This window comes from Ornithorhynchus anatinus, chromosome 7, assembly GCF_004115215.2.
Source record: "Ornithorhynchus anatinus isolate Pmale09 chromosome 7, mOrnAna1.pri.v4, whole genome shotgun sequence".
In the NCBI taxonomy this organism is placed as follows: domain Eukaryota; kingdom Metazoa; phylum Chordata; class Mammalia; order Monotremata; family Ornithorhynchidae; genus Ornithorhynchus; species Ornithorhynchus anatinus.
The window spans coordinates 78,067,800-78,092,169 of record NC_041734.1 but is presented as its reverse complement, the minus strand read 5'-3'; the positions used below and the strand labels follow the sequence as shown (position 1 = coordinate 78,092,169).

The 24,370-nt window shown below is 45.6% G+C and overlaps 1 protein-coding gene across 3 annotated transcripts in view; it reads right to left on the bottom strand.

Moving 5' to 3' along the window:
• The window catches only part of FAM126B (family with sequence similarity 126 member B), a 70,057-nt gene that overhangs the window by 15,908 nt on the left and 29,779 nt on the right, over nucleotides 1–24,370 (bottom strand). For all 3 annotated transcript variants that reach the window (XM_039912755.1, XM_029068426.1, XM_029068429.1), the window contains exons 5-10: nucleotides 21,978–22,157; nucleotides 16,419–16,499; nucleotides 13,183–13,298; nucleotides 11,318–11,413; nucleotides 6,940–7,056; nucleotides 5,789–5,876 (exon numbers count right to left, since the gene is read on the bottom strand). In XM_039912755.1, the coding sequence (XP_039768689.1) occupies nucleotides 5,789–5,876; nucleotides 6,940–7,056; nucleotides 11,318–11,413; nucleotides 13,183–13,298; nucleotides 16,419–16,499; nucleotides 21,978–22,157 (678 nt within the window). The remainder of the gene's footprint in view (nucleotides 1–5,788; nucleotides 5,877–6,939; nucleotides 7,057–11,317; nucleotides 11,414–13,182; nucleotides 13,299–16,418; nucleotides 16,500–21,977; nucleotides 22,158–24,370) is intronic.

Sequence of the window (24,370 nt, the reverse complement as noted above, 5' to 3'; positions counted from 1 at the left end):
TCGCCTAATCTGAAGTCCCTAGAAGGCGGCCCAGGCTAAGAAATAGTCTATTCAACAGCAATGTCCAGGTATCAGCGCCCCAACTTCACTGCCAATTTCCACTTCCACATGGGAAGACGCGGCTACAAAAAGTAGCAGGAGGGGCCACTCCAAGAATGGTCAACCTTTCTCTATTTTCTTGCAAAACCAGTTCAAAAACCATGTTGGTTATTTTAACCAATAATAACCTTTCGATCTTTATTTTGGAGTTGGAATTTGAGACCAGTTACGACAAGGCCTCTCTTTGAGCTCGATAAGGGCAGGGAACGTGTCTACCCACCTCTGTCGTACTCTACTCTCCCAAGCGTTAAGTGCAGCGCTCGGCACACTGCAAGTGCTCAATAAATCTCACGGACTGATGGATCGAGGAGGAACGAACACGGGTGATGTGATGGAGCCTCACGCGGGAGAGGGACTGTGTCCAATCTGATTGGCTTGCTCTCCTCCAGAGCTCAGAACGGTGTTTGGCATGTAATAAAAGCACTCAGATAAATAGTAACAATAATAATAACAGTAATAATTCGCTCTTGATTTCCTATTACACTTGCTTTCCCCACTTCCCCAGTCTGAGTGGCCAGAAAATAATTTAGTCAGTCTGAGCGTTTCCCTGGGCAGTTGAATTTCGCCACTTTAAAATACATGGGGAACAAATGCTTATCTATGTTCTCTGGAAAACTAAATCCAATATACGGATTCTTACCCGTAGAAGATGGCATTTATGAAGGTATCGTGAGCCCAGCCGATAGGGCTGCAGAGCGATCACTTGAATCGCTTAATGAAATCAGCCGAATTTCACAGAAGCCGCTTCCTTAGACTGCCCTGCTTTCCAACCATATTTCGGGGAGCAGCTTTCCAACCAAGGAACTAAGTGTGGAGAATTCAACTGGCTGAACGGGTAGCGTGAGATGGCGGGAATGTGGCTCGGTGGAAAAAGCATAGGCCAGGGAGTTAAAAGACCTTGGCTATCATCTCCTTGAGAAGCAGCGTGGCTCAGTGGAAAGAGCCCGGGCTTGGGAGTCTGAGGTCATGGGTTCTAATCCCGGCTCCGCCGCTTGTCAGCTGTGTGACCTGGGGCAAGTCACTTCACTTCTCTGGGACTCAGTTCCCTCATATGGAAGATGGGGATGAAGACTGTGAGCCCTACGTGGGACAACCCGATTACCTTGTGTCTATCCCAGTGCTTAGAACAGTGCTTGGCACAGCAACATTATTTATTTATTTATTTATTTTTTTAGAAGAGCAGCGTGGCTCAGTGGAAAGCGCCCAGGCTTGGGAGTCAGAGGTCATAGGTTTGAATCTCGGCTCTGCCCCTCGTCAGCTGTGTGACTGTGGGCAAGTCACTTCACTTCTCTGTGCCTCAGTTACCTCATCTGTAAAATGGGGATGAAGACTGTGAGCCTCACGTGGGACAACGTGATGACCCTGTATCTCCCCAGCTCTTAGAACAGTGCTCTGCATGTAGTAAGCGCTTAACAAATACCAACGTTATTATTATCAACATTATTATTATTATTCATCTTGCTTCGCCACTTGTCTGCTGGGTGACCTTCACTTCTCTGGGCTTCAATCTCATCTGCAAAATGGGGGTTCAATACCTGTTCTCCCTCCTACTTCGAATGTGAGCCCTGATTATCTCGCATCTAAACTAGTGCTTAATACAGTACTCGGCACATAGAACTTAACAAATATCACAATTATTATAATTATTATAAAGTCAGTACAGGTGAGTCAGAAACATCCCCCCATCCTAATTCTAAATCAATAGCTGGAAAAAAAAATCAAGCCTTAATTTTTCCTAAGGTATCCCCGTGACTATCGTTAAAGAGATGGGAAAGTTGCAAAGGATTGGGAATCGAGAGACCAGAGAAAAAGCCTTAAGTGAAAGTTTGGGGGAGCTGGTAGGAAAAAGGGACAAGAGGAATTTTATGAACATAAATTCACAAAATCTCTTGGAACTGAAGAGAAAAAAATTAAATAGATTTTTGTGGTTGAAATGGACATCAATTTTCTTGTGTGTTAACACTCAGTTTAAATCAGGACAGAAAGTCATTTTACCATGGACTTCAACTTCAGAGCTCCCACGATCCATTCCATTTAGTACGGAAGGCTCGGGTGAAGTGACCAATTTTTCAAGTTCAATATTTAATTAAAGTTTCTAGTATAACGGTGCAATGAATCCCCTTGTTAAGGAAATTTCAAGAGTGCATTTTCAAAAGTACACGGAACAAAAAGTGTGCTCAAGAGGACTCATTATGAGCATTCGATGAAAGATTTTGACTGGTATTAAAGCCCAAAAAGGCATTTTCCAAAACTACTCCAACCGAGTTCAAATGGTGACTTTTTCCACCCATTATTTTCAATGAAAAAATATCCACAACTCTTTGTTCCACGTCCCAACTAAACTGAGAAAGATCAATTAAATTCAAGGCAGGAAAGGAATCTGTAGCATGTCGTGAGGCTAGTTAAAAAAAAACACAACAATAATAAACCTTGCACGCTATGTTGGATATTTAGGGACCCACTTCCTAAAATGTAACTGACATCAAAACTTTTCGTTAGATAAAAGTTAACAGCAGCACAACTCTCCAGGACTCCTTCCCTAAACTGCTTTTCTTGGATATCCTCAAATATCACTAACCCCACTCTCTATTCTCTAACCCCACCGTTCCATTTATTTTTTTAAGGAGAATCTATTGCCAGGTTGGAATCGTATAACATCACTGATTTTCTGAATTTGCTAAGAATGAGAAATGTACAGTCTCTGGATTGAAAGCTCATTGTGGGCAGGAAATACGCCTACTAACTTTGTTGCACTGTACTCTCCCAAGTGCTCAATACTGTGTTCTACACCTAGAAAGCGCTCAATAAATACCATTTATTAAGCAGGACTCTCTCTTTCTCTACTATACTCTGCATGTGACTGCAGAGAAGTGATTATTCCCCAAAGTATTTTTTTGTTTGTTATATATTTGTTAAGCGCTTACTATGTGCAAAGCACCGTTCTAAGCGCTGGGGTAGATACAAGGTAATTAAGTTGTCCCACATGGGGCTCACAGTCTTAATCCCCACTTTACAGATGAGGCAACTGAGGCACAGAGAAGTTAAATGACTTGCCCAAAGTCACACAGCTGACAAGTGGCAGAGCCAGGATTGGAACCCATGACCTCTAACTCCTAAGCCCGGGCTCTTTTTAAGTAGAATCTGGCCAACCAACTCTCTGATGGAAGGTCGTTTTAAGAAGGATTTGGGATGCAGCATGGCTTTGTGGAAGGAGCACGGACCTAGGTTCTAATCCTGGCTTGGCTACGTGCCTCCTGTGTGATCTTGGGTGAGTCATTTCACTTCTCAGGGCCTCCGTTACTTCGTCTGTAAAATGGAGATTAAATTCTCCTCTCTCCATTTTAGACTGTGAGTACCCTCTGGGACAGAGGCCGTGTCCAGCCTGATTATCTAAAATCTACCTTAGGGCTTAGTCAGATCAGTGTTTGGCGTATAGCAAGCGTTTAACAAATGCCATAATATTATTACTCCAGTGACTGGCATAGAATAAGAGCTTAACAAGTACTTAGATTTTTTTTTTCTAAAAGGACTACCAACCTGCTCAACAATTTTGAGCGCTTTCCTTTGTGTAGAGCACTGTACTAAGTGCTTGGGAGAGGACCATCCAATAGGGTTGGCAACATATTCCCTGCCCACCGGGAGCTTACAGTCCAGATGCGGGGGAGACATTAAAATAAATTATGCAAGTATACATAACCTATTTAGTTGCCATTGTTTTTACAAGATGTTCTTCCCCTCGACTCTATTTATCGCCATTGTTCTCGTCTGTCCGTCTCCCCCGATTAGACTGTAATCCCGTCAAATGGCAGGGTCTGTCTCTATCTGTTGCCGACTTGTTCATTCCAAGCGCTTAGTACAGTGCTCTGCACATAGTAAGCGCTCAATAAATACTATTGAATGAACCTGTGGGGCTGAAGGTGGGGTGAATATCAGGTGCTTAAGGCGATCACAGACTTTTGTAACGACGTCAGGAAAATATTACTGCGGCATTCTATTCATTCAATCGTTCGATCGTGTTTGTTGAGCGTTTACCGTACGCAGAGCACTGTACTATGCGCTTGGAAGCGTATGACATAGTCAACAGAGAGATTCCCTGCCCACAACAAGCTTACAGTGTGGATGGGGAGGGGGCAGGCAGATATTAATATAAATAAATGACAGATATTTACACGAACTGGGAGGCTGGGAGGGGAGGAAAACCAAGGGAGCAAATCAGGATGCAGAAGGGAGGGGGAGAAGAGGAAAAGGGGGCGCTTAGGGAAGGCTTCCTGGAGGAGATGTGCCGCCACTAAGGCCTTGAAGGCAGAGAGAGTAATTGAATCTTACAATTCAAACCCAAACTAGAGGTCTACAGGGCTGCGGTTCCGCCCAGTCTTCTCTGTGGTTGCGAGACCCGCATCTCCCCCCCGACACCCACTTCGGCCGGCTCCGTGAAAAACCGTACCAGCGGCCTCAAGGTCAACAACCTGGCAGGATCACAAACGGCCAAGTCTTGCATGAAAGTCAGCTTTCTAGAGCGCGGGCCTCCTCACCTTCAACGTGGCTTAGGTGGACGGGACGTGTGAAGGGAATGGGTGGCGGTGGGCTACTCGCTCGAATGGCTGCTCTAAGGTGAGCTGCAATTGGGTCGTTCGTTCATTCGATCAATCAGTCGTATTTATTGAGCGCTTACCGTGTGCAAAGCACTGTACTATGCACTTGGGAGAGGACAAGGCAACAATAAACAGTGCCATTCCCTGCCTGGAATAAGTTTATAATCTAGAGGGGGAGACAGACATTAATATAAGTAACATTTAATGTAATTATTGCACTTAATTAATGTAACTATAGGATAATGAAAACAAGGGGGAACAGAAGAAATGCTTTCGAGGACGAGGTAAAACAAAGCCTCAAATGATTCCGCCTCTCAGCTGAAAAGAAAACCAAGGCAGGCCGCGTGCTCGTTGTGGGGAGGGAATGTGACGGTTTATTGCTGCACTGTCCGCTCCCAAGCGCTTAGTACGGTGCTCTGCTCACAGTAAGCGCTCAATAAATACTACTGACCGACAGTCGGGCCAGCTTGGAGCTTTGCAACTGAGAAAGGAGCTCTCGGTGAGCCCCCGGTCGGGGAGGATGACGGGACACAGAGGCCGGAGCGAAAGCAGTGTCAGGGGCTGCAACGAAAAGCACAGCAACAAAACAAAGCACAGCCCTTTTGGGGTCAGCACTGTGGGCCCCACCCTGACCTTCCAGCTGCTCTTTCTTCATTCATTTAATCGTATTTATTGAGCACTTACTGCGTGTACGGCATCCTACTAAGTGATTGGGAGACTGTGATACAACAATAAACGGTCACAGTCCCCACCCACAACGGGATTAGAGTCTAGAGGAGGGGAGACAGACATCAATATAAACAAATGACGGATCTGGACGTGAGTGCTGCGGGGTTGGGGTGGGAGAGGGAGGGCAAAGGGAGGGAGTCAGGGTGACGCAGAAGGGGGTGGGGGATGAGGAAAAGTGAGGCTTAGTCTGGGAAGGCCTCTCGGAGTGGAATCTTCCTTCACTTTGAGGGAAAACTGTACGTATCGAGAAAGCCGTACTCCCGGATGAGATCGGAAATGAAATGATTTATTGAAACGTTGGGGAAAACCCATTCGGAAGGAAATTTCTCCAATAACCCAGTGAATCGGAGCGGCACCTACTTCCTTACCAGTAGTGGCTGAGAAAAGAGTTCCAACTGCGCTCTGTATATTATATCATCCAGGACTTCCTGGCCAAGATCCCATTGGCCATTATATCTACAAAAGAAAAGAGAGCAAGCCTCAGAATGCAGTACTTCTTCAACTCAATCCCGATGTGCTCCATTTTGTTTCAGGGTCTTCATTAAGCACCTACGTGCCAGGCACTGCGCTGGGGTAGATATAAGCTATTCAGATGACTGGACGCAGTCCCCGGCCCACATGGGCTCTCAATCGTAACCCCCATTTTACAGAGGAGGCACAGAAAAGTGACCTGCCCAAGGTCACACAGCGGACAGGTGGCGGAGCCGGGATTGGAATCCATGTCCTTCTGACTCCCGGGCCCCGTGCTCTGTCCCCTAGGCCATGTTGACTACATTATACAGTCAGTTCTGCCATGATGTAGGGGCTGGGTTCCTGAAAACCCCAATGTTCACAAAAACTCATGCTGCCGGATTTACTCCGACAAACAACGCACACGTGTGCAAAACTGCCCCTTCCGAAACCATACCGCCCTGCCTCTAGGCAGCCGCGAGTCGTAGGAAGAACGCTCCCGAGTTCCGCAACAGCATTATAACCAAAACACGTAATGAAAACTTTAAAACGTTCATTATGGCAGAAAGGACCAACCTTCAAAAAGAACAATTTCCCTAGGTCCCAAACCCACTTATTTTGTACTTACACCCCAGCATTCCGAAGTCAAATCAGGAACCCGGTACTCTTAACTGAGCCATTAGGTATGGTCACAGTCCAAGAAAGCCATCAAGATTTAAAAGCTAACAGCACTCTGTGAGAACGATATTCCATTCCGAAATGCACGGATTGGGCCGGCACTTATTGGGGAGGCGAGCCAGAGCATTTGATTTCAAGCACCCTTAAACCTGACACTCATTAGGGTGGTTCCTTTTGGAGGAAATTCCCCCTTTCAGATATCTCATTCTGGCAATTTAACGGCTTTTACGGTTAATCTGAGAGTACCTCCAAAACGGAAGCGGTTAAAGTGATGAGTCAGTGAAACCAAGAGGAACAGGACGACTGTCCCGTCGTGGAACAGCGGCGGTTCACGTTCGTACACGGGAACGGGAGAGACACATCTCCACTCTGCAAAGACCACTCTACTTACATAGCATAGTAAACTCCCGTGAGAAGCTGCACCATGAAGTCGGGATCCAATACTACTCGTCCGCAAATTTCTTTCCAGTGTTTCTCGTGTTGGCGGGGAAACCCACTGACGCAAAGCCTAGTAAAACAAACACTTCCCACGTTAGGTCCCACGGGGCATGAAATAAAACGGCCGGACGCCCTGCTCAAAAATCTGGCCCATAATTCGAAAAACAGTAAGAACTACTTAAACTTCCTGACAGTATCGCCGGTCTTAGGAGTACTGGACATCACCAAATGAAAACTGGGGCACGGTTGCTTGGAAAGACTAGCTGTGATTCCCCCACAGTCGATACCCGGAATCTTTAAAGGGGTCAAAATACTAATCGAACCCAGGGGACTTGAACAGAGGAATATAAACGAGTTTATATTTCTTATATATTTGAAATATATTAGTTTCAAATACGTGAACTCCGGCGATAAACGCGGGCAGCCCTTCCTAACTGGGAGGTCGGTTAAAACGGGGTAGAACTGGAGGAGATACAGCCCCTTCCACTGAGCTCAGTTTTAAGTCGTCCATCTGGTGCCTCTGGGCAGCTTATTAACGGGAGTATTTTTAGCACACGAGGACTTGAAGGTCAGAGAAGGCCTTTGGAGAGGAATGGCAGGAGGATCCTACCCCTGGATGACAGTTGCTTGTGACTGGTGGAGCTGGTTCTAAGCTGAAGCTGGCAAAATTGGCTTGGCCAATTCAGTGCCGGAGACTTCACTGTCGGTGTGCACTGTGATCTGGCAGATGCGGCCATTGGGGAAGGAGTCTGATGAATCATTAAAGCGCTCTGAGGTAAGAGGGAACAATGCTGCTTCTCGGAGAGTGAAGAGAATGCCCCGATCAGCTGCCTCCCCAGGAGGTCGATGGTTCCCGTTCAGTCAGATCAGTACATCTGCAAGGGGACTGTGTGTTGGGGTGGAGGGAGGTCACCTATTGAAGCAGGGTGGCCTAGGGGTTAGAACCCGGGCCTGGGAGTCAGAAGGACCTTGTTTTGTTCTGTTGTCTGCCTCCCCCTTCTAGACTGTGAGCCTGAAATTGGGCAGGGAGTGTCCCTATCTGTTGCCGAATTGTACTTTCCAAGCACTTAGTATGGTGCTCTGCACACAGTGAGCGCTCAATAAATACGTCGGAATGAATGAACGAATGAAAAGGACATGCGTTCTAAGCCCGGCTCCGCCACCTGTCTGCTGCGTGACCTTGGCCAAGTCGCTTCACTTCTCTGGGCCTTGGTTCCTCATCTGTAAAATGGGGATTAAGATCGTGAAGCCCCACGTGGGACATGGTCTGATTAGTGTCTATCTACCTCATTGCTTAGAGCAGTGCTGGCACATAATAAGCGTTTAACAAAAATCATTTAAAAAAAAAAAAGCCTACAATGCTGACTTGGGGTGTTCTATCCTGGAAATCTCCTCAGGCTCCAATCTAGGTGACCCGATTACATTGCTGGTATTATCCTGCTGACCTCAATAAGTAGTTCTGTTATACCGTACTCTCCCAAGTGCTTAGTTCAGTGCTCTGCACATAGTAAGTGCTCAGGAAATACCACTGATTGATTCAGTCGGTTGGCCCCGTCAGCAACTGTAAGCTGGGGCACGGGGGAATCCGGGGGCAACCTTTGCACCGCGTTAGGATCTTCGATCCAGTCAACCCCAACGGTGTAGGCTTCGGCACCCTATTGGCACTCAAAAAGATTGGATTTTAATGATATTAGTTCCTATGACGGGGCAGGCAACTACAAGTAGGCCCTGATCTAAACGGCTCAGAGAAGCGCTAATGAAAGGAACATCGAACGCAAGGGGAGACGCTAAAATCACCCGGACTATTTTCAAAAATCATAAAAGAAATTGAACAAAAGAAGCGTGTGGGTCATGTTACAAAGGGCTATTCTGCTAGGCTTCGGAATAAGCTGAGAGGAATTATATCCGTTCTGCACAGGCTGAAGGCTACTCTCTAAAAACTACATTGGTGAAAATGGAAGGGTAAAAGGCCAAAATAATTCTGAAGGCCTGTAAGTTAAAAATTCACCAGTTATTGATAACGGGCCTACTGGGAGAGAACCGTGCGAGCTTACTAAAACAGACACACAGGAAATAGAAAGGAGGCGCAAGAACATGAAAGAAAACTTGGCTGGGTCTGCCTCGGCCAAATGGGCTTTTTGGAGTTCGCTTTTGGCAAAGACATTTTACTTGGTACTGGAATCCAGCCACTTCAATTTCCAAATGAACAAAAGCAAGGATTGTGCCAGGCTGAAAAGAACCACAGTTCTGTAGCCATGAACTCTCCACCTGCTGTCCAGCACAGGTGCCCCTACATAAGCAATCGGTGGTATTTACTGTGCGCTTATGGTGTGCAGAACATTGCACAGAGATCTTGGGGGAGTACATAATAACCGAGTTGGTAGACTCGTTCCCTGCCCACAGGCAATGTGGCTTGGAGGACAGAGTACGGGTCTGGGAGTCGGAAGGTCAAGGGTTCTAATCCCGGCTCCACCGTATGTCTGCTGGGTGACTTCAGGCAAGTCACTTCACTGCTCTTGGCCTCACTCGCCTCATCTGTAAAATAGGGATTAAGATGTTGAGCCTCATGTGGGACAGGGACTGTGTCCAACCCCATTTGCCGGTATCCACCCAGTGCTTGAAACGTAGTAAGCACTTAACAAGAACCATAATGAGTATTATTATTATTATGGGGTCTTCAGTCTAGAGGGGGAAGGACATCTACCGGATCGGTTGACAAATCCAGACTGTCCCACCAGTTCAGCTGATCTTATGGGCACGGAGAGTCTGAGTCGAAGCAGACTGTCAGCGAAGCCCCCACCTGAGAGGGTAAAGATGAGTTCTGGCCCCGGACAGGATGGGAAACCCTCAGTTAACAGGGTGAGGACCAAAAAACTGAAAAGGAACGGTCAGAGAGGCAGGAAGAGGGCCAGGAGAGAATTCAACCACAAAACCGAGGTCGGAGACGGTGGTTAGGAGGAGGATGGGGTGGTCTATTTGTTCGTAAGTGATTTATTCACCTGGGATGTGTTGTTCTTTTTAACATCGATTCTCATTTCACTCTTAACTTTAAAGCACTCAATCACCCGGAGGTGGATGGGGTGGTATATTTGTTCATAACTGATTGATTCACTTGGCTCTTTTATATCTATACTCATTTCACTCTGAACTTTAAAGCCCTCAATTACCTTGCCCCCTCCCATCTTACCTTACTGCTCTCCCACTACAACCCAGCCCACACACTTCACTCCTCGAATGCCAACCCTGCAGCTCCATCTCGTCTATCTCTCCGTCAACCTCTCGCCCACATCCTGCCATCGGCCTGGAACGCTCTCCCTCTTCATATCCGGCAGATAATGACTCTTCCCCAAAAGCCTTACTGAAGGGACGTCCCCCTCCAAGAGGCCTTCCCTGACTAAGCCCTAATTTCCTCTTCTCCCACTCTCTTCCGTGTCACCCTTCCACTTGAATTTGCTTCCTTTTTTCTCCTCTCCCACAGCCCTTATGTACATATTCATAATTTATTTATTTATATGAATGTCCGCCTCCCTCCCGGTAGACTCTCGGCTCGCTGGGGGGCAGGGAATGTGTCGACCAACTCCGTTATACTGTACTCTCCCAAGCGCTTAATACAGTGTTCTGTACACATTAAGCGCTCAATAAATTTGACTGACTGGTTTATGTATTTGTCGATCTGCGGCAAGCAGCTCATCCAATTCTCTCTTTTGTATGTTCCCCAATCATCCATTTCAGTGATCTGCACTCAAAAAAACTCAACCAATCAAATCGTCTCAATATCCAACAATTGGAGGGATTTTCTAAAACGCCGAAATGCAATTAAAATGCTATGGAAATTCCCCTATTGTAAATGATTAATAAGCCGGACAACTTAGGTCCATTAAGTTACGGGCAGAGCCGTGAAATTATTTTTCAGCCTGGCTAAAAGCTTGTCTTTGGCACAAATGGCCGTTCCTCTTATTAAAATTACGACGTAAAACAAGTCGGAGACCGAGACAGGAGATTTCAGAGTTGAGGGAAACTCTGAAAAAGTGGAAAAGATCAAGTTGTCCAAGGCTTTGCCCACGTTCAGGACTTTTACCCCCGGATCTCACGCACCCACCCGTGGAATAATGAGAAATACCACTAAATAACTAACAGATGGGATCAGATTGTTGATCTCTTTGACTCAAAGCCCGTGGCCAGCTAGGCGACTTCGCTTCTAATGCCGAGATAATATAATAAAAGCAATCGCGCCCTGAAACCTGAAAGGAATCAGTGGTCTCGGCGGTTCCACCATCACCTTCGTATCAACTATCACCGTAGCGGAGGGGAAGCAACGGTCCACATCTCACCTGGAGCCCATCCGGCAGAGCGACTGATATGAGGAGGCAGGCATATAGACGATGGCAGAGTTGTAGCACAGCATTAGAAAACTCAGGACTTCAAATCTAGAAGGATCACAAGAACACCGAGGGAAAAGGAGTCGAGACGGGAGCTTATTAATGGGTTTAATCACGGGACGGACTGTCAGTAGGACTATAAACCCCAATGTTGGGCCTCCGTTTCTTGCTCTCCCAAGATAGAGTTGGTACATTTTATCTTGTGATTGCGTTAAGGTAAACATTCTCAATCTCTTTAGCATCCTTTGATCCTGGGATGCCAACGATTATCAGCGCCAACATAAAATGACGACTCTGCAAGTGAGGACAGCCACGGTGCAGCATTTTTCAACTCATACATCAATAGCAATTTTCTCTTTGACGATCAGAATTCAGGCCAGGATCAGAAAAAACCAGAACGCAGCATTTATACGCTATCACTCTGATGTTAAATTTTTTTGAGTTCCTCTTTCCCACCCATAGAAAGGTTTCATCCCGGGAATCATGGGTCTAAATAGTTTACAACTCCAACGGTGACGATAAAGACCTCCCTCCTTTCATTCATTCAGTTGTATTTATTGAGCGCTTACTGTGTGCAGAGCACTGTACTAAGCGCTTGGAAAGTACACTTCAGCAACAGATACAGACAATCCCTACCCAACATTGGGGCCTCCAGTCCACCAACCACCATGTATGTCAAAAGACAGTGTGGCCCATTGGAAAGGGCACTGTGGGGTGGAGGAGGGGTCTGGGAGTCAGAGGACCTGAGTTCTAATCCCAGCTCTGCCACCTATCTGCTGTGCAACATTGGGCAAGTCTCTTTAACTTCTCCGTGCCTCAGTTACCTCATCTACAAAATGGGGATTCAGACTGTGAGTCCTCTAATAACAATGATATCTGTTAAGCGCTTACTATGTGCAAGCTACTGCTCTAAGCGCTTGGGGTACACACAAGGTGACCAGGTTGAACACAAGTCCCCTGTCCCACGTGGGGCTCTCAGTCTTAACCTCCATTTTACAGATGAGGGAACTGAGGCCCAGAGAAGTGAAATGACTTGCCCAAGGTCACACAGCGGACAAGTGGCGGAGCTGGGATTGGAACCCATGACCTTCTGACTCCCAGGCCCGGGCTCTAGCCACTACGCCATGACAGGGACTATGTCCAACCTGATTATATTCTGTCTACCCCAGAGCTTAACAGAGAGCCTGGCACACAGTAAATGCTTAATAAATACCACAATTATTATTATTAGAAAAGCCTCAATTCTTTGAGAACCTCCGCAAAGGAATTGCTGCTGGGGCTTAAGCGCTTAACAAATACCAACATTATTATTATTATTATTGTGCAGTTCCCTGCACGTTCTCCCTGCTTTTTTTTTAATGGTATTTGCTAAGCACTTAGTATGTGTCAAACACTGTTTTAAGCGCTGGGGGAGATACAGGGTCATCAGGTTGTCCCACATGCGGCTCACGGTCTTAATCCCCATCTGACAGATGAGGTCACTGAGGCCCAGAGAAGTCAAGCGACTTGCCCCAAGACCCCCAGCTGACAGGTGGCAGAGCCGGGATCAGAACCCACCACCTCTGACTCCCAAGCCCGGGCTCCTTCCACTAAGCCACGCTGCTTCGTCACGGAGCAGACAAGTGGCGGAGCCAGGATTAGAACCCATGACCCCCTGACTCCCGGGGTCGTGCTCTACCCACTGCGCCGTGCTGCTCTTCTCAGAAGCCAGGCCTCCTGTCTCCCAGAGCCACGGTCTTTCCGCTGGACCCAGGGCGGAGAGAATTCCCCCGCACAGCGGTTAGAAAGGTGTCACTCTCTGAAGCCTGCCCTGTCACCTGTTCTGGGCTGTGAAGGTTTCCCGCTGAGGATGAAGGTCACTATAAACTACCCTGATGAGATCATGCTGACATAGTGCTCCTTCTGTCAAGGCCATCGATCCAATCGTGGACGGCTAAAAAGAGACAGAAAAGACGCATTTAGAGATTATAAACACTCATCGTGGTGCCACAGTAATCATCATCATCAAAATAATTGTGGTGTAATGATAATAATAATAATGATGGTATTTGTTAAGCCTTTAGGATGCGCCAAGCACCGTTCTAAACACTGGAGTAGATAGAAGGTCATCAGGTTGTCCCATGGGGGGCTCATAGTTTTAATCCCCATTTTCCAGCTGAGGTAACTGGGGCCCAGAGAGGCGAAGTGATTTGCCCAAGGTCACATAGCAGAGAAGTGGCGGAGCGAGGATTAGAACCCATAACCTCTGGCTCCCAATCCTGGGCTTTTTCCACTGAGCCACGCTGCTTGCCATTGGTATTTGTTAAACACTTACTACGTGGCAGACACCGTACTACACGCCGGGGTGGATACAAGCATGTCGGCTTGGACACCGTCCCTGTCCCTCGTGGGGGTCACAGTCTCAATCCCCATTTTCCAGATGAGGTGATGGAGGCCCAGAGGAGGGAGGTGACTTGCTCAAGGAGCCGGCATTAGAACCCATGACCTTCTGACTCCCAGGCCCGTGCTCTAGCCACTAAGCCACGCTGGCTCTCATTCTGATTATTCCGTATCAGTCAATGGTACTTATTTTGGTGCTTACTGAATGCCCAGCCCTGGATTAAGTGCTGGGAAAAGTACAACGCAACAGAGTGGGTAGACCCAATGCTTGCTCACAAGGAGATTACAGGGTACGGGGGAGACGGACATTCAAATACATTCCAGAGAAGTGGTTTAATAAAATAAAACCAAACCCCACACAATCCACTAGCTTTTTCATAGATGCCAAAAACAGAACTCATCTTTCCACCCAAATCCTACTTCCCTGATTTTCCTCTCTGCGTAGCCAACGCTACCCTCCTCCCTGTCTCACGACCCTGTAACCCTGGCATTATTCAACTCAACTCACGCATTCAATGTCGCAAAATCCTATCTATGAATCCTACCTTTGAAACAGCTCTAGAATCCACCCTTTCCTCTCCAACCCACCTGCTGCTATGCCAATCCAAGCACTTTTTCCCCACTTTGACTCTCCCATCAGCCCCCTGTCTCTCCCCACTCCAGGTCGAACTCCACTCTGCTGCTCGGGTCATTTTTCTGAAAAACCATTCAGTCCACATCTCCCTTCTCCTCAAGAACCTCCGGTGTTGCCCATCCACCTTTGCGTCGAACAGAAACTCCTTGCCATGGGCTTTAAGGAATCCAACCTGCTCTCCCCCTCCTACCTTACCTGGCTGATTTCCCACCGGCACTCAGCCCGTATTCTTTGCTCCTCTAATGCCAATGTACCCCATTCTCGTTTATCTTGCCACTGATCCCTTGCCCATATTTTCCCTGAGGCCTGGAACTCCGTCCCGCTTCATATCTGATAGACCACCATTCTCCCCGCCTTCCAAGTTCTCCTAAAATCTCATCTCCTCTAAGTCGTCTACCCCGACTAAGCCCTCGCATTCCCTACTACTCCTGCACTTAGCTCTGTATTCCATTAAGCACTTGATATTCCCCCCAATCCTCTAAGCACTTGAGAGTCATCACACCTTCATCTTTACGTACTCAACCTTAAGCTGCCATTTTCCCCATCTGTAATGTATTTTAATGTCTACCTCCCCACCAGAGTACAAGCTCCTTGTGGGTAGGAATCTTTCCCACCAATCTATCGTATTGTACTCTCTCATCCAAACACCACTGATGGATTGATTTCTTTAAATCCTACAATTTAATCCTCTGAATGGAAAAAAAAAATATTAAACAGCCCCATAGAGACTCCAAAATTTGGGGAGACGTAGGAAAAGGATTTGATCCTTATGAAAACAAAAAGAGGAAAACAAATGACTGAAGTTTGCTGGTTTGATTTTGCAATCTATGAATTCGCAGGGGTAGCTGTTTGAAATCCCAAAACACACAAAAAAAAGGCACGTGTTTCAGAGATTGTGTAATCCAAAAAAACAGCCACTAGAGGAAGACTAAGACCACCAAATTACTTCCTACATTCATTCACAGCAGAGTTAATTTCATTCCCTAGTGCGAAAGTACAGTGTATTAATTTCACGGTTCGGTAGCCTCGATGTGGTTGAAATATTGAAGCCTAATTCAATTAGGATCTATTACTCAGAAATAATTTACAGGGAAAGTGTTCTGTGTAAATAGGAGAGACCTCCATCTCCAGCCATAAAACAAAGTCGAAGGGAAATAATAATTCAAGAGGTGATTAAGTCGCCAAGAGCCATTTGGCATAATCTCCTTTAGCTATGATCCAGTGGTTTTGTAAAAACCTTGTGTCACGACTGCCTGGCTCACACAGTCCCACGGAGACAAGGAATACAACTGAAACTACTGAGGAATGGTTGGTTTCCAAAGGATGAGTCTACCCTCGAACCATCAGCCTGATTCATAATGCGACATTCATCTCACTGCTAAATCAAAAGAAGGAAAGGAGGAAAAGCTGAGGAATAAAAACAGCCAACCTTTAAGCACATCTTTTTTTAATAGCACATCTTTTCTTACTTTTCTCATCAAACACCTAAAGGTAAAATGACAACTCGGCACCAGTCTCCTTATTCTCCTGATCTCTCCCAAGCGCTCAGTATAATGTTCTGCGCTCAGTAAGCACTTATTGGTTGACCGAATGACTTATTTTTCCTTGAACGATAGCAGTTTCAATGTTGCAAATGTTTTTTCTAAGTAGCTTGGTTTTCTTAGGACCATTTTCAAAGGTTCAAGCCACAGCTTCCAAATCAAACAATAAGATTCTTGGAACAAACTGATTTGAAAAAGAAAAATAACCTACAAGTCATTATGTGTGTGCATTTGTGGGGGTGGGGAGAAAGGGAGAACAGAAAGGGGTACACAATGGGAGCAGGGTGAGAAGCGCATAATTTGGGGAGCCAGAGAGAATATAAACAAACAAAACAGATTTGATTGAAAACTTCCACTCTCCAGTTTCAGAACTTCCATCTCCCATTCTGTAGGCAGTAGGTTAGAATGATAAATTATAAACCTCAACCTTGAAAAATTCAACTCGATGGATCAGATGATCATTTCCTACCGCACCCGACTCATTCCCACTCTGACGTACCTCATGATATATCGAAGGCTTGGATAAGGAGGGGATAGTGAAAGATAAAACTTTGTTGTTTCCATCTTTATCAGCAATCTCCTATGGTTTAAAAAACACTTCGATCATAAAACATAACCAAGACGACAAATGAAAAGAAATTCTAGTCACTCTTGCCTTCACGTGCGGGACTCCAGACACATTCCGGGGCAGGATTAGAGAAACAAAATTATAAAAGTTCTCTGCTATCGGTATATCTGTATAACCGATCAGTAGATCTTCACATGGCATATTTCAAGTAGACGTGTATTTACCCATTGGCATGGTATTAAATACAGAACGTAATATAACCATTTACTAAAAAGGGATGATATATAAAGGCTATTGAGATAATCTGACAACTGGCCATTACTGCTTAATTTGAGATTGGACATAAGGTGATAAGTCACTCCAGCCTCAGCCTGGCAAAGCCCACACCCCATTAGCCCTGAAGGAATGGGCCATGGGATTTCCGTTCGGAAAAAAGTAGGCTATCGCCCAGAGATTCTCGATTCTTCTAAGTGAACCTTTTTAAAATCACCCCAAAGCACAGAACATCCATCTACTGCACTTCATTTCAAATTTTTTTATACAGCGAGTCTTTGTCACTAAGTGAAAAAAAACATCGGTGCCTGTCATATTAAGTTCTTTCGTGACACACGAAAGATTTATCCATGTGCAGGGACTGAAGTTGCTGGCATTTACAGAGCCGACACCAGTCTATGACAAGCCCTTTTCTTATTTTAACAAACGGCAGCCACAGGTAAATGATCTCTAGGTAATAATAAATTCAGAAATTTTAAAATGGAGCACTCCGTCATCTCCACCGCCTTACTCCAGCCCTTTTTTGAAATCATTAATTGTACGGTTACCTACAGATAACCATATCTACAATTTATTTATTTATATTAAGGTCGGTCTCCCCTCTAGTCTGTAAGATCACTGTGGGTAGAATAGTGTCTGCTATGGTATTGTACTCTCCCAAGTGCTTGGTACAGTGCTCTGCACCTAGTAATCACTCAAATGAATGAATGTTCTTGGTCTCTGCCTATGCTGCTTCTTTTGTAGATTAGATCCCAACATATTTGGGGGGGGGGTAGAAGGGGCAGATTACCCTCAAGAGATGGTGAGAATAAAAACGGATGGGATAAACTGCTGAGAATACATACCTAGCTAATAAGACAATTTCAAAGGCAAGACTGTCACCAAAAGACATCTCTCAAACCTATTCCTGAGCTCAAAACAGGCCATAATTTACCATGTGAATGTTTTCCCTTTTGTTCACATCTAGAAAATTAGGGTTTTAGAACCAATAAAATGGATTTTTAAAAGTTCTGCCAAGGGATTAAGTTGCTGACGACTTACTTTCTGGTCATTATGAACCATTTTTGCAATGAACGTATTTTACAAAGACACAGAGCTTTCGTAAACGAAATCACCCTCAAAAATAACCAATCGTAGGCCTGCAGGTGGCATTTTGAAACTGATCGGTCATGTATTTTTGAGTGCCCTTAGGCTACATGGAGCACATATAATAATAATAATGGTATTTGTTCAGCGCTTACTCTGTGCCAAGCACTGTTCCAAGTGCTGGGGTAGATAAAAGATAATCGGGTTCGACACAGTCCCTGTCCCACATAGAGCTCACAGTCTTAATCCCCATTTTACAGATGACACAACTGAGGCACAGAGAAGTGAAGTAACTCCCCCAAGGTCACACAGCAGACAAGATGGGGCCGGGATTGGAACTCATGACCTTCTGACTCCCAGGCCAATCCTCTATCCACTAGGCCATGCTGCCTCAATTTATAGGCATCCAATGGGCCCATTTAATAATAATTATGGTATTTGTCAAGTGCTTACTACCTGCAGAGCACTCTTCTAAGCGCTGGGGTAGATACAGGGTAATCAGATTATCCCATGGAGGCTCACATTTTTTAATCCCCATTTTTACAGATAAGGTAACTGAGGCACAGAGAAGTTAAGTGACTTGCCCAAGGTCACACAGCATACAAGTGGCGGAGTCAGGATTAGAACCCACGACCTCTGACTCCCAAGCCTGGGCTCTTTCCACTAAGCTATGCTGCTCGCAACAGCATTCATGGAGTGTCCACTATATTAAGCATTTGGGAAGTACAGAATAATGACGTGAAATGTCCCGCAAGAGCATACACTCTCACAGGAGAGACCAAAACAAAAATATACACAACCAGAGAGGTCAGAAATAAATGAAATGGACATATATAAGCGCTTCATACAGTGCTCTGCACATAATACGCGTTGAATAAATATGAGCGATTGAGATACGTATCAAGCAGCGTGGTCTTGGGGCGAGAGTCCGGGTTTGGGAGTCAGAAGGACCTGGGTTCTAATCCCGGCTCCTCCACGTACCTGCTGTGTGACCTCGGGCAAGTCACTTCGCTTCCTTGGGCCTCGGTTCACTCATCCAGAGAAGCAACGTGGCTCAGTGGAAAGAGCATGGGCTTTGGAGTCGGAGGTCATGAGTTCGAATCCCAGCTCTGCCACTTGTCAGCTGTGTGACTGTGGGCAAGTCACTTAACTTCTCTGTGCCTCAGTTACCTCATCTGCAAAATGGGGATTAAGACTGTGAGCCCCACGTGGGACAACCTGATTCCCCTGTGTCTACCCCAGCGCTTAAAACAGCGCTCTGCCCATAGTAAGCGCTTAACAAATACCAACGTTATTATTATTATTATTATCTGCCAATTGGGGATTTAATACCTGTACTCCCACCTACTTAGGCTGTCAGCCCCACGTGGGACCTGAATATCTTTTTATCTACCCTAGTGGTTAAGACAGTGCTGGGAACTTAGTAAGCACTTAAATACCACAATTATTATTATTATTTGGGATTTTAGGAGGGATACGAATGTGGGGAGAGCTGTGGTCTGTCTGAAGTGGGGAGGGAGGGCGTTCCAAGCCTGGGGAAGAGTGTCAGCCGGGGGACGGAGAGAAAAAGAGCAGAATGTTGCTTGGGAGGAATACAGATGGCAAGCTGGAGAACAGCACGCAGGTGAAGAGCGCACAGAGATAAGCTGGGACCAGATGGTGGAGAACCTTAATGTCAGTTACTCTAAGCTTGTTATGGGCAGCACACACATCTGCTAATTCTGTAGCTGTAATAATAATAATAACAACGGTACTTGTTAAGCGCCTATGTGCCAAGCACTGTTCTAAGCACTGAGGCAGATACATGATAATGGAGTTGGACACAATCCCTGTCCCACATGGGGATCACGGTCTCATTTTACAGATGAGGTGCCTAATGCACAGAAGTATAGTAATAATAATAATAATAATGCTGGTATTTGTTAAGCGCTTACTACGTGCCAAGCACTCTTCTAAGCACTGGGGGAGATACAGGGTCATCAGGTTGTCCCACGTGGGGCTCTCGGTCTTAACCCCCATTTTATAGATGAGTTACTGAGGCGCTGAGAAGTGAAGTGACTTGCCCAAAGTCACACAGGTGATAAGCGGCAGGACCAGGATCAGAGCTCATGACCTCTGACTCCCAAGCCCATGCTCTTTCCACTAAGCCACACTCGATTCTTAAAATAATGGTGTTGGACACAATCCTTGTCCCACGCGGGGCTCACAGTCTTCAGTCCCATTTTACAGATGAGGGAACTGAGGCACAGAAGTGAAGTGACTTGCCTCAGGTCACGCAGCAGACGAGTGGCAGAGTCGCGATTAGAAGCCAGGTCCTTCCGATTTCTCGGCCCGCGCTCTAACCACTAGGCCCCGCTTAGTACAGTGCTCTGCACATAGAAAGCACTAGCTAAACACCGCTGATTGATTACCCCAGTCAGTGGAGCAGTGCTTCTGGAAGACGATCTGTGCGGCACCCCCGTGATAGCTTGGAAAGGAGAAGGTGGAGACAGGGAGGCCGATGTGAAGGATAGTTCAGTACCTTATTTATTTTGTTAATGAGGCGTCCATCCCCTTGATTCTATTTATCGTGATTATGTTGTCTTGTTTTTGTCTGTCTCCCCAGATTAGACTGTGAGCCCCTCATTGGGCAGGGACGATCTCTATCTGTTGCCGAACTGTCCATTCCAAGCGCTTAGTACAGTGCTCTGCACATAATAAGCGCTCAATAAATACTACTGAATGAACGAATGGTCTGGCCGTGATGGCAAGACCAGAGTTTGGGCCGGAGCGAGAGCAGTTCGGACGGAGAGGAAGAGAACGGAACCAAGAAAAAGCGGTAGGATTTGGCAGCGGACAGAATGGGAGCGTTGAATGGCAGTGAAGAGCTGCGGATGACATTAAGGTGGCAGGCGGCTGGGGCGCGGAGGATGGAGGGGATGTCCACGGGGATGGGAGGGCGTCGGGGGAAGGGAGAAGTGGGTCGAGGGGAAAAGGTGACGGGTTCGGTTTCTGAAGTGACGGCGAGGTGGAAGCAGGACAGCCCGGTGGAGGATGAGAAGAGATCAAACTGGGAGTCGTCGCCGAAGACCCGTGAGTGGGCTAGCTTCCCCGAGAGGGTAATAATAATAATGTTGGTATTTGTTAAGCGCTTACTATGGGCAGAGCACTGTTCTAAGCGTTTGGGTAGATATAAGGTGATCAGGTTGTCCCTCGTGAGGCTCACAGTCTTCATCCCCATTTTCCTGATGACGTAACTGAGGCCCAGAGAAGTGAAGTGACTTGCCTTTTAGCCGGAGCCGTGAAGCCCTAGGGCAGGGCTTTTGTAGTAGAAGATTTGTAACATGTAATAGCAAAAAGAGACATGTCCCTGCCCTCAAGGAGCTTACATCTAATGGAGGAATTCACAACCGAAAAAATCCCTTCCCTCAGAGGCTTGCTAACTGAAAGTTTAAAGAAATCACGCCTACAGTTGTGAATGCAAGGGATGACTCGAGACTGCCCAGTGATATATAACGGGGCTGAGAAAACTGCTAAACGTCTTCACACCTTAATGCCTATTTGCAAAATGGTATTAATTTGTCATTTTTAAAAGCCCTCAACCCTCATCCCCAAGGGACTCCTCATCAACTGCTACATACCATAAAGACAAATGTTATGACATCCATAAAGCACTTTGAGTTCCTTGAGAGAAAACGGCTCAACAAAGCATACGCTATTACGGGACTGTCAGGAATCAGATTTAAAATTAGGCAGAAACATCGCTCCATGAATTTGGAGGTAAATCACATTCTTTAGGATAAGTGGCAGCCCGAGATTTGTAACCAAAGCTTTCAGAACTTTTCCTGGGCAGAAGGATATTTCGACGTGAACTGTGCCTGTAAAGTTACATTGCGTTTTTCTTCTCGGACGCGGAGAATACCGAATATGAAGACACACTTCTCAGCCATTTGAATCACTGGGCTTAATAACCTTATCTGATTTTTACCAAGAGTATACAGAAATTAGTGAATTTTGGGTCCACCTCTCCAAAAAGATTTTGCTGCCCTCATACGGCTTTCGAAAAAGTGGTTTCTCTAGAATCTCTGTTCTACGTTTTTGCGGACTCGAGAATACAACGTCCCTTGCCCAAACGCTCCTTCGCTTTCTTACCAAATTGTAGATCCCCAGCAGGAGGGCTTCAATGCAGCCATTACTCTGCCGGTCCCGGCTGACCGTGAGCCGTAAATAAACCCATATCAATTCCGGCAAGAACTGCAGAGTGAATCTCTTAAGACGAACTTCGGAGCTCCGGTAGAGCTCAAAAAGCTGATGGCAGACGGGCTCCAGGAGCTAAAGGCAAAACAAATACCCCAATTACCACCATACCCAGTTTTGCGGGGAGTGTGTGTAGAGACAGAACACGGACAGAGATAGCCTAGGGTTTTGATTCTGTACGCAGAAAAAAAAAGGTCAATATCAAACTCCCTACAACTGATACCGTCCTCGGCAAAAATCATGAAGAGGATACTGTCGATCAAGCCCTTAACTCTTACTCCAGGGCCCGCAAGAACGTACGACACACCGGTAGACTTTCTATTTTACTGGACTTGTAAATACAAGGTTGCAACCTCCAGGAATCTACAATGCCTTTCTTAAGCATTACACACCTTCCTTTTCCCCCCTTTCAAAAGCCTTTAATTAAAAAGAACAACCTCCTCTTGGAAATCATCAAAGTGAAGCAGACCTGCTGGTTTTGTATTACATCCAATTAGCAGGATTCAAATAATTACACTGTGGGCAAGGAACGCGTTTACCAACTCTGCTACACTGTACTCTCCTAAACGCTTAATACAATGCTCTGCACACAGTAAGAGCTCAATAAAAACCACTGATTGATTGACTTCATCCTGACGCTTTAGGAAAACAGAGATATTTTAGGGACTGAATAGGGAAGCAATTGATTTTGTGACTGAAGACCTCAAATGAGTTGGGAATGCAACAATATTCCTACCAATACTCAGCTGGACAAGTTTAAATGGTGTTAAATCCTAGTTGTCTGATTTGGCGATTATTACTTGTCTTCATGCACTTGAAAACAAAAGATGTGCAATGCTTGATAAGACCAGGATCAAACTAGTTTCTCACATAACTGGCGGGGAACGTGACTGCTAATTCTGTTGTACTATACTCTCCCAAGCGCTTAGTACAGTGCTCTACACATAGTAAGCGCTCAATAAATATGACTGAATGCATGAATGCTAAATAAATACCACTGATTGTTTAACGCACTACTGAGGACGGTGTTTTTCCTATTGCAACTGCTTGCGGTACCCAACTAATGCCAAACTAAATGATGACCAAGAAGGTAGCAATATATTTCCTTTCATGCTAGAATTCAGATGCAAGTCTCTAAAGATTCATTCATTCGTTCAATAGTATTTATTGAGCGCTTACTATGTGCAGAGCACTGTACTAAGTGCTTGGAATGTACAAAGATCAAAAGGCAGTCTCTACCAATGAATCCCTTAATCCCTGGGGGTCCAAGCACCTGTCCACGCTCTCTAGTAAATTAGCCCCAGGGTGGCCACTTGGGTTGATTTCCCCAGGATATATATTCTTCTGTCCTCTGAGTGATTCTGAGGTTGGATTTGAATTCAAAAGATTCCGACTTCTACAGCTGCATGAAAATATTAATCTAACCATGAGAACGTAATGCGTTCCAATATATTACCAAAGCAAAGATCGAAATATTTTAGGGAACACCTTTAGTGCTTTCACTGAGAAAAGGTACCTGAAACGAACCTTCATTTCAATTTCCAAGGACATTACTGTTCTTAAGCTGCTAGAAGCTTTTGTAGTTTTATCATGTACATGAGAGAATGCTGGCAATCAAAACTCGCAGCCACGTATGAATTGAACATGATTAGATAAGTTATGTAAGATACATAGTTTAGTCACAAAAAAGTAACTTAATATAACTGGTCAGGGGCTCACAAATGGGACAATTGAGAACAGCAAGATATAAATGACAAAAAAGGGGGGAAGTTTTGAAGTACGTTCATGCCGAGAAGCAGCAAGACTTAGTGAAAAGGGTGCAGGCTTGGGAGTCAGAGGACATGGGTTCTAATCCCAGCTCTGCCACTTGTCTGCTGTGTGATTCTGGACAAGCCACTTCACTTCTCCTGCCTCAGTTCCCTCATCTGTAAAATGGGGATTAAGACTGTGAACCCTATATGGGACAACCTGATTATCTTGTATCTACCCTAGTGCTTAGAACAGTGCTTGGCACATAGTAAGCGCTTAACAAATACCATAGTTATTATTATTATTACATGAAAGCTTTAATTCCATTTATAATAACACTGCCTATTTCATCTCAGACGTTTTGTAATATTAGAAACCACCCAACTCTGGAATACGAAACAATTGTTCATGTCAGTTATATCAGCACCCTTAAACGAGTCCATGTAATATAAGAAAAATAAATTACATGAAGGAAAAAAATGGTGTCGGGCACACGTGAGCATTTTATCAGAATAGGTTGAGGGTATTTTGGGTTTTCA